The sequence below is a fragment of the Vulpes lagopus genome, chromosome 11, assembly GCF_018345385.1.
Source record: "Vulpes lagopus strain Blue_001 chromosome 11, ASM1834538v1, whole genome shotgun sequence".
In the NCBI taxonomy this organism is placed as follows: domain Eukaryota; kingdom Metazoa; phylum Chordata; class Mammalia; order Carnivora; family Canidae; genus Vulpes; species Vulpes lagopus.
Window position 1 is genome coordinate 92,830,790 of NC_054834.1, and position 12,819 is coordinate 92,843,608.

The window sequence follows — 12,819 nt, forward strand, 5'->3', positions numbered from 1 at the left end:
TGTCACTGATGTCAGAGAGGAGCACAAGCAGTCTGTGCAGGAGGCAGGGGAGGCAGCAAAGTGGGAAAAGAGAGTGAAAGAGCAGAGCAGCGGTGGTTCAGGCAAAACAGAGAGCCCATTTGTCAAAGGTTGTAGGATCAAAATAGTAGACCTAGACTCAAAGCTTAAGAAGTCGAAAAGATCTTAAAGGTCTCTTTGCTTCCCCAGAAGAGAGACTTGAGCTTATCCAAGATCACCCCTTAGGGATTGGGGTGTGATTACCATGTCTCCTGAGCGGCAATCTCAGGCTTATCCCATTGTCTCATAGAGCTGAGCAGCTAGTGTGGGATGCTGTGTACTGCTAGCCAGTACGAGAGATTATGTTGCTGCTTGCAAGTGGGCAGCTCACTCTCATCGCATCCCCATGCTCACAGTGAAAAGAGAGTCCTAGTTATTTAAAACATGAGGTGCTGCCGTGTGAACATAGCTGATGTGTGGCCCACTCATTACTCTTTCAATCAGCACGCAACTCACATGGTGCCAACCAGTCAGCCAAGAATGTCGCTGTATGTGTTAACTGGGCTCAATTTTGTGAAATGGCTTATTCTCCTATGCAGGAGTGTGGGTTGACTGACTCTTTTGGGAAAAACCTCAGTGATGACAGATTGTTAATCTGATTATGTCTTTTTCTCTAAAAAAGAGGAAGGAGCAAGCACATCTTTCTCCCAAGTAGAAGACAGTAGGTCAGAAGTTTACATACCTGTTTTTGTTTCTGATTGGAAGATCCTTGACATTTCATGGATTTAACTTTTATTCATCGGTATGTATATACATACATAGACATGTATGCATATACACATATATTTACATAATATACATGTGTGAATGTATGTGTACAAATATACCTAAACACCTGTATCTATATGTACAACTACATAGTCTTCACAGACTGTTTAAAAGTCCAGAAGGAGAATGTGGCAGTGAACAGGCTGAAGGAGTTGGGGGATGGGAGATGGGGTGGGCATGGACAGAAAAGAAAAGATTAAAAAAAAAAAAAGATCCAGAAGGTAAGATATTTTAAATGTTTGCATGGAGAGGAGACTGGTATGTCAGGGCAAATAAATTACGAATGAGCCCAGTCAGGGACCTAGGATCCATTCCTGTCGGTCTCTCTGTTTTTAATCCACCCCCCTTCCCACTGAATTCTAAGAACTCTGATATGTAAGTATTTTAGTCCCCATTTTCAGATGAGTAAACCAAAGACATCTTATACTGGAGTCATAGGCAAGACTTTAGGGATCAGCAAAGAGCTCCACTGATATGTATGAGAAATATGTGCTGCTCAGACCAGCATTCAGTTATGAGATGTGTATTGGAGCCTGTGGCAGAAAACTAACACTAAACAGGTCGGTAGAAAAGGTCAGATTCATTCCTTTCTTAAACTCAAAAGTACATTTCGAAAACTTAAGTACCATTAGTTCCTATTTTCTGCTTTCCCGTGCAATCACAGCATCAGTGTTGAACAAATGGCTCTTTGTCTTCTGTCTGCTTTCATATTAAAAAAAAAAAAAATCACACAGAGACTATGAAAGCACTTGATGTTCAGGGAACAAATCACATTAGTTTTACTCTAGATGATAATAAATATTTGGCTGTTTTGCCTCAACCACACGCTGAAGAAGTGTGACGTTTGCAAGTGCATGCTCCAAAGTCATATTGACTGAGTTTATTTTTGGCAACAGCAGAGCAGTCTTGGTTTTATTCCTTTTTTAATCCTAGTCCTAGACAAGCATTAGTTGGAAAATGCTTATTTATCTTTTCCTGATTTCTGCAAATTGTGGCCGTTCAAATTTGAGTGCCAATGGATGTTAAGCTCACAATTATAAGTTGAGTCTATATTTGAGGGAATTCTGGGGGCATTGAGAGATATTTTTTAGGCAGAATGACCTAACAGAAGTGTAATATGTAGACACTGATTTTTGGCAGATGTGTTTTGTGCAGATTGTAGGAGATGGGCACTGATGTTGAGAAGGGACAGATGCCAGCAATGCCGAATTCTCCCTTGCTAGGTGCTTGACAAGAGAAGCCAACTTGGAGAGAAAAGGATGGACCCCAATTAAAAAAAAAAAAAAACTGAAGAAAGAATCAATATAATTTAACTGTGAATAGAGCTTGAAATAAAGCATAAGAAAAAATATCCAAATCAAAGTAGTTAAATCTAAGAAATTGAACGCAGTAGATTTGGAACTAAATGTAAAATGCATATGATATTTCCAATGGCAGTTTAGCCCTAAAACTACAAATGTAATGACAGGAAAAGAGTACAGTTAATTATGATGCTGAGCAAAGGATGCTTGGGGTGATGACATAAAGAACAAATCATTCATGGTTTCCAGGTTTGGGAGAAGGAAAAGATAGAGTCATTTCATGTTTTCAATGAGCCTAATTCTTATTCACACTATCTTTTTTATAATGAAATATTTTAAAATACAGAGACTAATGTAACAAGGACCCACTCAGCTTCTCTAATCCTGTTTTAGAGGATTAAAATATTACGGAAGCAGCTGAAGCTCCCTGTATACTCCTTTTCTGTTCTCCTTCACTTTCCAGAGATAATCTCTATCCTGAATTTGGTGAGTTTTTTCCTTCTTTATTTTTATGGTGCGCATATATGTGTATGTGTGCATATGTATATGAATATATATAAATATATATATACACATTCTTGAAATATATAGCATTATTTACAAATTACTAAACTTTACATTGGGCTTAATTTATTTTTTGAATCAGTGATTTAGCGAAGACTCTTCTGCTCAAATTACGTTCTCATTTGACCTGAGAATGAAAAGTGAATAGGTTTGACTTACTTCCAACCTCAGTGACTTTGCATTGATAAGTCTGTTGCTTCTCAAACAGAAACAGCTGAGCCTTCAGCAAATGAGGAGAACCATTTGGAGTCACAGAGTAAATTATTGTTGGAAGTAGCAATAATTTCAGGAAATGTTTGCTTTGAGGCTAGAACTCAAGTCTGTGCAATCAGTCCATGGGATGAGTAGCATCTTTTTCTCCTAACAAGGGTTTTTGTTGTTGTTGTTGTTGTTTTTGGACTCCTAAACTAATGAAAGTTTGAAAGCTATTCTGGGAATTTAGATTGTATCTCAGAGTTTCCAAAAAATGGCAGTTTTCATCTCAACTTTTTTTTAGTCTTTGAGATACAGAGGATGTTTTCTAATCCCCCTAGTTGATGAACATCTCTATAACATGCAGGTAATAAAGTTAGTATCCCAGTAACATCTTGAAAGGAAAATACTGACCAAAATATGTTACAGCCTTAGAAAAATATATTGAGATGAAACCTGTCATTAACGAAGTCTGAGGTCTGTCCCTCACTCACCAGATACTGCTCCCTGTAGGTAAAAAAAACTAATTCTTGGAGGGAGGCACTTTGGCTAAAAGCCTGTGGAGCCAGAAAGAAATATGTGTCTGCATCATTAACATGATTCAGTGATGTCTGATGGTTTTGTCAGTCCTATCAATGCCAATTAATCAAGGGCCTTATTTTGTTCTACAAACCCCTAAATCCAGCCAATCAACCAGTCACCTAAACAGACAAATAGAATTCTGAAATTTGTGGGTCTGTAAAAAATTTAGGTGTTGGTTTAATTCGTGAAATTCCATATTTATACACTAATGAACATTACTCTGCTTCCTCAGAGAATAGACAGTAATATCCGGTGTCTGTTGAGTATTTTCTGAAATTTAGAGTGCGGCCATCCATTTCCAGTCTTAACGGTAAGGCCACAAGATATAGATGAAGGAGACCTGTTTTCTTTTCAACAAGTTACCTGAGAGTATAGGGGAGTGGCACCATTCTCTGGACCCAGTGTTCTCATCTATAGAACAAGGGTGGGGATGGACTCCTAGGGGCCCCTACCTAGTTAAGAAGAACCCCAGTTTCGAGGAAATACAAAAATGGGGGATGGTTACCTCTGATTAGTGTGCACAGAAATACACTGATATTCTGTAAGACCCGTAAGACCAAACACTTGCCTTTGGTGAGCTGTTTTCCCACTAAGGTAAGCAGCATTACATTCACAACACTAACCCCAACTAGGATTCTAAAGTCATAGCACTTTGAGTATGTGCTTTACATTATGCAGAGAAAGGCAGAGACAACAGGGCAAGTCTCATGTGCCTTCTTGCCTTAGCATAGAAAAGGAGCTGAAATGGAGGTGGGCAGGTGTCAGAGTAATTCCACTGATTTTGTGTTAATATGGTGAAAGAGAGCAAGCTGTGGAGAGAAGTTGCCATAAAAAATATGTTTTATTTTTGTATTAAAGAGGCAGTATTTAGTAGTGAGAAACATGGTCCCTGGAATCAGCCTGCCAGGAAGCAAATACCAAATTCACCACTTGCTCAACTGTGTTTTTAGGCAAATTACCTAAGTCGCCTCTCCCTATCTGCAAGATGGAAGCGACAGTAGCATCTGCCCCATATGGTTCTCATAAAATATAAATGAGGTAATACATACAAAATTCTGAATGATGGTAACCAGGCATAAAGTAAGTGCTCAAGAGATGCTGGATATTGTTTTCTAAAAATAAATAGATGATCCTCAAAGATCATCTAGTAAGTAGAAATACTGTTTACTTTGTAAGGAAGACTTTCTGCTATTAAGCTTGAAACCATAATTCACTTCAAAACTTTGTGGAAGTGAATATGTCAGATATAATACAAAAACCCCTTTGAAAGGTTTTATAAATCCAGTTGTACTTGACTGGGGAAATGATAAAATATGAATATGTTTATGCCGTAGCTTTGTACCTTAGGAAAGTCATCAGCTATGAGTTTTTAGTAGAGAAACAAAAATTTAATCTACTTTGTGCTTAGAGGTAAAAGGGTAGGTTTGTGTATTTTAAATTATCAACATAATAAAGTATTTATTTCAAAATCTATTCTCACTTCTCATAATTTTACTTTATCTGTAATAATTTGCAAGATATAATGGCATGGTTTATATTAAATCTTAAATTTTATGGAAGAAAAGATACAAGCCCAACCTCACTTCTCTTCATGTATTTGATAAGAAATGAGTTAATCCTTGTTTGTTGAGATGATGGAACAGCTAAAATGAGAAATGTCTCAAAAGTAATGAATTCCATTTTGTAATTAAAGGAACTATATGCTGGTTTTTGTTTTGTTTTGTTTTGTTTTTTTGCTCTGTATCCGAGTTTTGCACTCAATAACAATATTTTTCATTATGTACACTGTTCTGGAGCTGGCTGTCTTTGATCCCAAATTCCTATTATGTTGATTATCTAAAAAATTGCATTAGCAATATTTGGCATGTCATCCCCCCCTTTCTTTTTTATATTTTTGCACAGTTCCTAGAAGTAGTTGATAACATTATTAGATTATGGGCTATTTTGGTTAAAATAAACTTGAAAGTAAAATAAATAAAGGGAGTACCTTTACCTTTAATAAAAATTCTGACGTCAGTTTAGGAGCTGTTCCTTGCAAGACACTATGTTTGCTGTCAGAAGTAGAAAGATACTTAAGACTCGGTTTTACCTACTTGGAACTCCCAAGCAAGTCAGAGGTTTGTGGCTGTAATCAAAGATGAGGTAGACGGGTAAAGGGCACACCATCAGAGAGAGAGACGAGAGACTCACAGTACTTTCAGTGTTGCAACATTCAGAAAAGGTGGATTCATAGACTGGCTAGCATTTGACATAAATCCTTAAGGGGGGAATAGTATCTTAGCCGGTAGAAAGGATGGCTAAGATGGAGACTGGCCCCCTGGTCATTATCGTTGACCCTACATGGCAAGCTCTATATTATTTTAGCTGCCCTCGTATTGAATAAAAGCACGAGTACAGTCCTTCCCTGTCTCCGAACTTTCAAGCAGCCGATTTCTATTCATCAGGACAGAGACTATTCTCATTATGTGGTGTCCCTTAACGTCTCCTTGGTTAAAATCAGTATTTTAGCTGAACACATTGTCTTCAGTTTTTAGGAGTATACAGTTCAGGAAGAGGTAGCACATAGCCTAATGGTTAATGGTTAAGTCTCTCCCTTACTGAGCTATGTGACCTTCAGCAATTTAGCAAACCACTCTGTACTTGTTTCCTCATCTAAAAAAAAGGGAGAAGGGGGCATAATGATAATAGTACCTACTTTGTTGTTTGGAATAGTTTCACTAAATGACTTCCTGTTTGTAAAGTGCTTAGAACAGCTCATGAAATAGAGGAAGTACTCCATAATTGTTGCAAGCAAAATGGCCCCAAATGCCTGCCTTGCTCCATCTAGGACAGTATGCTGAGTTGAGCTCTGGGGGCTGCTCTGGATGTTTTCCCTGCTTCATCCTCTTAGAGATAAGGATCCTGGTGCCATTTGTGACACCTGGCAGCAAGACACAAGATGTCAACACTCTGATTCCTTACTTTTATGGCACATTTTATTAGTCTTGATTTCAACAAAGAACCCTTTCAGCAGCCTTGTTGTATAAGGACAATAAACCAGATTCAGTGGGTGGTAGTTTTTGCTAGCTTTCCATTCTAAATTTCAGGTTTGATGGATATAAAAGGTTTCCATGTCTAAACAAATGTAGTGGAACATATTGACTTCTCTAGGCAAAAGAAATGGACTCGAATTCTGTGGGATTTGAAAAGGGGCTTCAGAGTCAGTGCTGAGCTAGGTTGGTGTCTTGGTTTTGCCACTTAGCAACAGTATAGCGACTCAGCCTTGGGTAAGCTGATCCCTTGGCCTCTGTGTCCAGTAGAGGTTGCAGCCTTGCAGTCATTTCCTCACCTGGAGTCTTTCTGGTGCTCTGTGCTGCTTCTGAGCTCCTCTGCTGACACCTTAGGATCCAACTTACTGGTTCTGCCAGTCAGGCTGACACTTACTTTCTCCTTTCCAGACTCTAAAATGGAGTGGTGGTTCTGGGGCTGTGTCCTTGGGAACTTAACAAAATTCCTCTTCTGCCTGTTTAGTGCTACATTCCTAAAAGGTACAGAGGTAACCACCTTCAACTAGGCTTTCAGTTTTTAAGGCAAGGTTCAACTATATTTCTAATATTACTGTAACAACAGTGTCTTTTAAAATTTCTCTGTAAGAATAAGTTTCATGCTTCCTTTCATGCTTCCATACCCTGCTTTCATTAGTATGATCTAAGGATTTATCCCCTGGTTATTGTTAAATATTTTATATTAATTACATTGTCCCCGAAGGGCAATAGCACTTAATCTGGCAATGAAATTTAGGGCAATTATTTATGTTACTAACCCTAATCCTTTTATTCCAAAATTAGGCTTTTTGAATTCTTAATTTTTATGTGTATCTTGATGGGTTCGAAACAAGATAAGTAATTTTTTAGTAAAGGTTAATAAGTAATATATTTTCAAAGCCTTTGAATATGTGAGACGGCTTTTCCTACTCCTTCACAAATGAAAGGCAGTTTGGCTGGCAGTGGTTCCCTCTGATTGACTCTTGCCTTTCTTTTGTAGGTTAGGAATACAGAGGAGAAATTTATGACCAATTGGACATTTATTTCTTTGATGGTGACTTATTTTTGCTTTTATGCCTGGTACTAAAGAATTTTTTAAAAAGATTTTATTTATTTATTTGAGAAAGAGAGAGAGAGAGAGAGAGCACAGCAGGGGGAGAGGCAAAGGGAAAAGGAGAAGCAGACTCCTCTCTGAGCAGGGAGCTTGACATGGGGCTCAATCTGAGGACCCTGAGATCATGACCCTGAGCTGAAGGCAGACACTTAACTGACTGGAGACACCAGGCACCTGAAGAATTTTTTTTTAACCCTAGGATTCATAGCTTTGTCAGAATTTGGCTTTGAATTGATATTATTTGGAATATAATTGAGTTCTCTTTTTTTCAGTTCAGATTTTGTTTTTTTACGGTCTTTAATTATTCTATTTCAGTTCTGCACTTGTGTTTTCTCAGAAACAACTATAATTAGCCTTGATTTTTCTGGTCCTTCAGATCTAGTCTTTCATCTATTGGTTCTTTTCTCTGGCCATAAGAGGGTGTTTGTCTTGTACATCAATGATTTAATTTTACATAGTACACATCTACATTTTTCTTTCTCCCCCCATGTGGGTAATATTCTATCACTCCATTTTTAACATCTTTGTAGTGCTTCTTTATTTCTCTTAGAATCTCTTTTTATCATACCCAGTAGTCCTTTATTGATTTATAGCTTTCTTACTTTTGTCTTTAAGGGACATGTCTTCTTGTATCGTATTAACAATGCCAAATACTTTTCTAAAAATTAACATCTGGTTCCTCTAGGGAGTTGTTTTGAGGAGACAGGTCTTCCTTTTAATTTTTAGCATGCTCTTTTCTTTCCATATTTATATACCACTTCTTGGTAGACCTGTGTTGAAATTTAGCTCTTACTTTCATTCCTGAATTTGGCAATATCCATCCAGGCCTGGTCACAGAGAGGGTACATGGAATGCCCTGCACCCTCCCCTCCCCATCCTCTTGTTTGCTAGTAAAAGTCCTCTTTTAGAACTCAGACCTTACAGTAGTTGATGTTTACAGGCCCTGGCCCCTTTTCACTGGGGCCATATAAAGCAGCAATTGCTAATGCCTTGTTCTCCATACTCTCTATATGGATTACTTAAGAACTCCAACCTCCAGAATACATACCACCATAGATCATCTTGTCTCTAAATTTGCTTTTCTGCATCTGAAATTCCAGGGTGTTACATATTTCCCTATCTTCCTACTCACCTTTTAACTAACTGCTAAGGTCAGGGGACTCTCCTCTGCCTCAAAAAGCCCCATTCGTGTCCAAGAGCAGGTGTCTGACTGATACCGATTGTTGCATTTGTATCCAAGATGGTAGAAGCGGAGAAAGGGAGATATGCTAAGATTTTCCTACTTCCTTCAGGACTTGTAGTTTGTTTCTCTCTGCCTTGAATTGCGTTTCTTAAATCTAATTTTATTCTTTGTTTTCTGCTCTGTGATTCTTGCAGTAAGTTGAAGGTGATTATTTCTTTTTGTAATTGCATGTACCTTTATTTACCTCTTGTTTTATAGATATTTTAGTGGAAGATTGGGGAAAACTATATACATCAGGAAATTTGCTAGACACCATTTAAAACTGTAACTTCTATGAAACTACACAAATAAAAAAAAGTTATGCATGTAGCAGTATGCTTGAAAATTTTGCTTCCTACAGATATTTTGTGCAAATAAATTCTGTCTCGTAAATATTCATCACAAATTGTTATTCAAATGATGGAGGCATCCGTGTCCTGTATTAAAACCTAGGTCTTATGAAAACTGGGTCAATTTAGTGAGGAAATAAAATGTAGGTATATTAAGTGATTATAGGAATTCCAATGACTTCCATAAAGTTTTTATTATACATAAAAATTGCCTGATCACTGCTTACTAACAGGAGAGTTTTACAGCTGAAACAGCTGTTATAAATCATTTAATCGAAGAGTTGCAAATTCAGTTGCCTTCAGAGGCCAGAAAAGTGACCTGTATATGCATGAAGCAAGTTGGTTTAATACTTTGGGGAATGGAAGAAACTGGAGAAAAGTGGAGATTACTTGTGCCACCAAATCTTTGGGCCATAATATCAAAGGAGTGTAATATAAACCCACTCTCTCATTATGGAGATGAAACTGGAGTCAAGAAATAATGGATATGCTCAAAGTTAGGAGGTTCTGCATGTCTGAACCAGAACTAGCTACATAGTTTGCAGTGCCCAGCACAAAATAAAATGTAGGGCCCTTGTTCAACAATTATTAAGAATTTCAAAATAGTGACAGCAAAACTTTAAAACCAATCATGGGACCCTCTGGTGACTGCACAAGTTACACACACAGCCTTAATTTTGCTCCTGGTTTTTACTTCTGATCTAGAATTTATGCTCTCATCCACAACCACCAAAAAATCAATAATGGAGAAGTGGTTAAAATTAAGTCCTTGACTTACTGTTGTAAGTGAACTTTTACTTAGAAGAGGGCCTTTCTATATCATTTGGAAGTTTCTGTTGAATTATTATATTGCTTCTGTCCGTTTTTATCGTTTCTTCCTGACTTCAGGTTTTATGAATTATGAGTCGAAGATTTTCAACCATAAAGTTCAAAGCTCTTCTCTAAATGTTAGTTCTGGTTTGAATTCCAGGATGTTTGAAAGGTCAGTCAGCCCAGAAATGAAACTGAGGGACACTTGTGTCTGCTGTTGAGCCTTACTCAGCTCTCAGGGGCCCCCTACCAATATTCTTTTCCTCTTACCTGCAGAAGCTGTCATCTTTTCTAAAATATTTTATCTACAATTTGAATCATTTCCTAAAATCACCTGTCTTCCCCCTCTTTTTTTCAACCTTATTTGAAAATTTTACTTGGCTTGCAAACACATAAAGCAGTTTGCCTCCTGACAGATTGAAATTGACTAGTCCCTTTCTCCTTAGTGATTGTTTATAACTTGTAAAGTGCTACTAACAACATAGCCTCAGAAATGCTATTTGGTGAAATGTAAACAGCTTTTAAAGGCATAGCTATTCACACTCAGAAGATATGAGAAATAAAACTGGGAATTGGGTACTAGGGTAAGAGTTTTTTTGTAGTAACCATATATACATATAATATATAACTTATATAAAGTCTTTATATTTATACAAAGTCTTATGTGTATGTTTTTAAAATTTCAGGTACTTTACCATTGAATATTTCGCTGTAAATCCCCTAAAAACAAAGACATTCTCCTACATGGACTGTAATACAATCCCCCCACTCAATAAATTTAACATTTATATAACATTAAAGTCTAATTTGAGATTCATATTCAGTGTTTTCTAATTTGAGATTCATATTCAGTGTTTTCTAATTTGAGATTCATATTCAGTGTTGGGACTATTCCATTGTCCCAATAATTTTTGATATTGTAAAAAACATCTCCTCATCTATTATCTATGAAGTCCATTTTACAAAATATTTAATTTTGATATCAAATGCATTCATTTTCTTCTAAGGAGCAGTTTTGAAGGCCCTATTTAGAAGTTTTTGGCTATCTCCAAATTGCAAAGATACCTTCCAACAGTTTCCTCTGTTAGTTTTACAGTTTCACCTTTCAAATTTATGTCTTACATCTAAGTACAGTTTATCTTCGTATAGGGTAAAAAGTAGGGCTTCAGCTTTTCTCCCCCCCTGAACATCACGTGATCACTGTCTACATAAAGTCTTATATTTTAAGACTTAAATGTTGAATCATTTAAAATTGAAAGAGAACCAAAAATGTTTTTCCTCATTAAAAACCTGAAAGACTAACAGCTAGACGTATAGTTTGGGGTGGTATGTAAGGTTGTTGTTAACAGCTGTACATCAGATGGATGATTTAGATTCCAAATGGGTTCCTTTAGCAGTATCCACAAAGATGTCAATCAGTATTTGTTGAAAGATGAAGAAAAAAATCTTAACCTGATTTAAACATACCAAGACTTTTATTTTTAAACTGAATATGAACTTCAGATAAGTCAAGTTTACTTAATATCTGAATTAGACAAAGAATTCAAAACAATCTTATGTATCTTTATATTGTTGAACTGTATCCCTTCATGAGCAGTTAACAAGAGGAAATTTACATGTTGGAGAAAGAGAAGGTTAACAAATGGGAAAATACAGAAACTGGAAGAAAATTTGTTATGAATCATTAATATTTAAGATTTTGCAGTAAACCATGCACATGAGTGTAATGTGTTCAGCTAACACTGAAATTGCTTATTAAGCTTAACGCCTGGTTGGAGTGGTGTGTGGGGGGGCAAATTCAATAGACTTTTTTCACTCACATGTTTCAGAATACTATGCTGTGAAAGATATAAACTGATTGTCATAGAATGTTTTTTTAAACTTCTACAGGTGGAGATTTTCATTTTCCCTTTATGTATTTACCTATGGAGTCCGGTTCCTAAAAAAGGTAGGATCTGTCAAGTTACTTTATATAATTCTTATGTAACTGTAAACCTATGTCTCATTTTTTATGTGTGACAGTAGTAGTATTTTAAACAATCATAACAGGCCTCCTAAGAACATTTGTGCATTTTTCTTTTGCTCAGAAAATATTTGTAATTTATCTTTGGTAGTAAATATTTTTTAGGCATATACCAAAAATATCTTTGAAAATAATTTATTTTGCCAGTGAAAGATGTTGCAAGTCCTCTGACCACTGTAGTTGGTTACTTATTACTTATATGGGCGTTAGAAGCCTTATAAAATCCATATTATGCTTTGAAAGAAGTTAAGAGTTTCCATGTCCACAATTAAAAGAATCAGTTGTTGTAATGTGTGTTATCACTGTAATTCTCACCAACAGAAATTGTTGTTTTAGTGTATTGCGTAGGTATTAACAAGGCAACACCAGCTGCTGGTGGAAAATGGAGTTCCTTTCATAGATTGTGTTTCCTCTGCTACTACTTTGCTATTCCTTTCTTTTTTTTTAAGATTTTATTTATTTATTCATGAAAAACAGAGAGAGAGAGAGAGAGAGAGAGAGAAAGAAAGAGAGGCAGAGACACAGGCAGAGGGAGAAGCAGGCTCCATGCCAGGAGCCTGATGTGAGAATCGACCCTGGGTCTCTAGGATTACGCCCTGGGCCGAAGGCAGGTGCCAAACCACCGAGCCACCCAGGGATCCCCTACTTTGCTATTCCTGCATAAACTGAGGCACTTTTAGCTATGAAAGTAATTCTTCTCAGCTGCCTTAGCCTTTTTCCTGGTTATTCCAATGCTGAATGCTATTATTAAAAGTTAGACTGGTTAAATTCAAGTCTCAGGAAACTTAGCTTCTTAGTCATACTGATTTGGCA

At 36.8% G+C, this 12,819-nt stretch overlaps 1 protein-coding gene across 2 annotated transcripts in view; it reads left to right on the forward strand.

Annotated features, from left to right (window-relative positions):
- The window catches only part of CERS6 (ceramide synthase 6), a 298,528-nt gene that overhangs the window by 155,291 nt on the left and 130,418 nt on the right, over positions 1–12,819 (forward strand). For both annotated transcript variants that reach the window (XM_041722631.1, XM_041722632.1), the window contains exon 4: positions 11,874–11,931. In XM_041722631.1, coding sequence (XP_041578565.1) covers positions 11,874–11,931 — 58 coding nt within the window. The remainder of the gene's footprint in view (positions 1–11,873; positions 11,932–12,819) is intronic.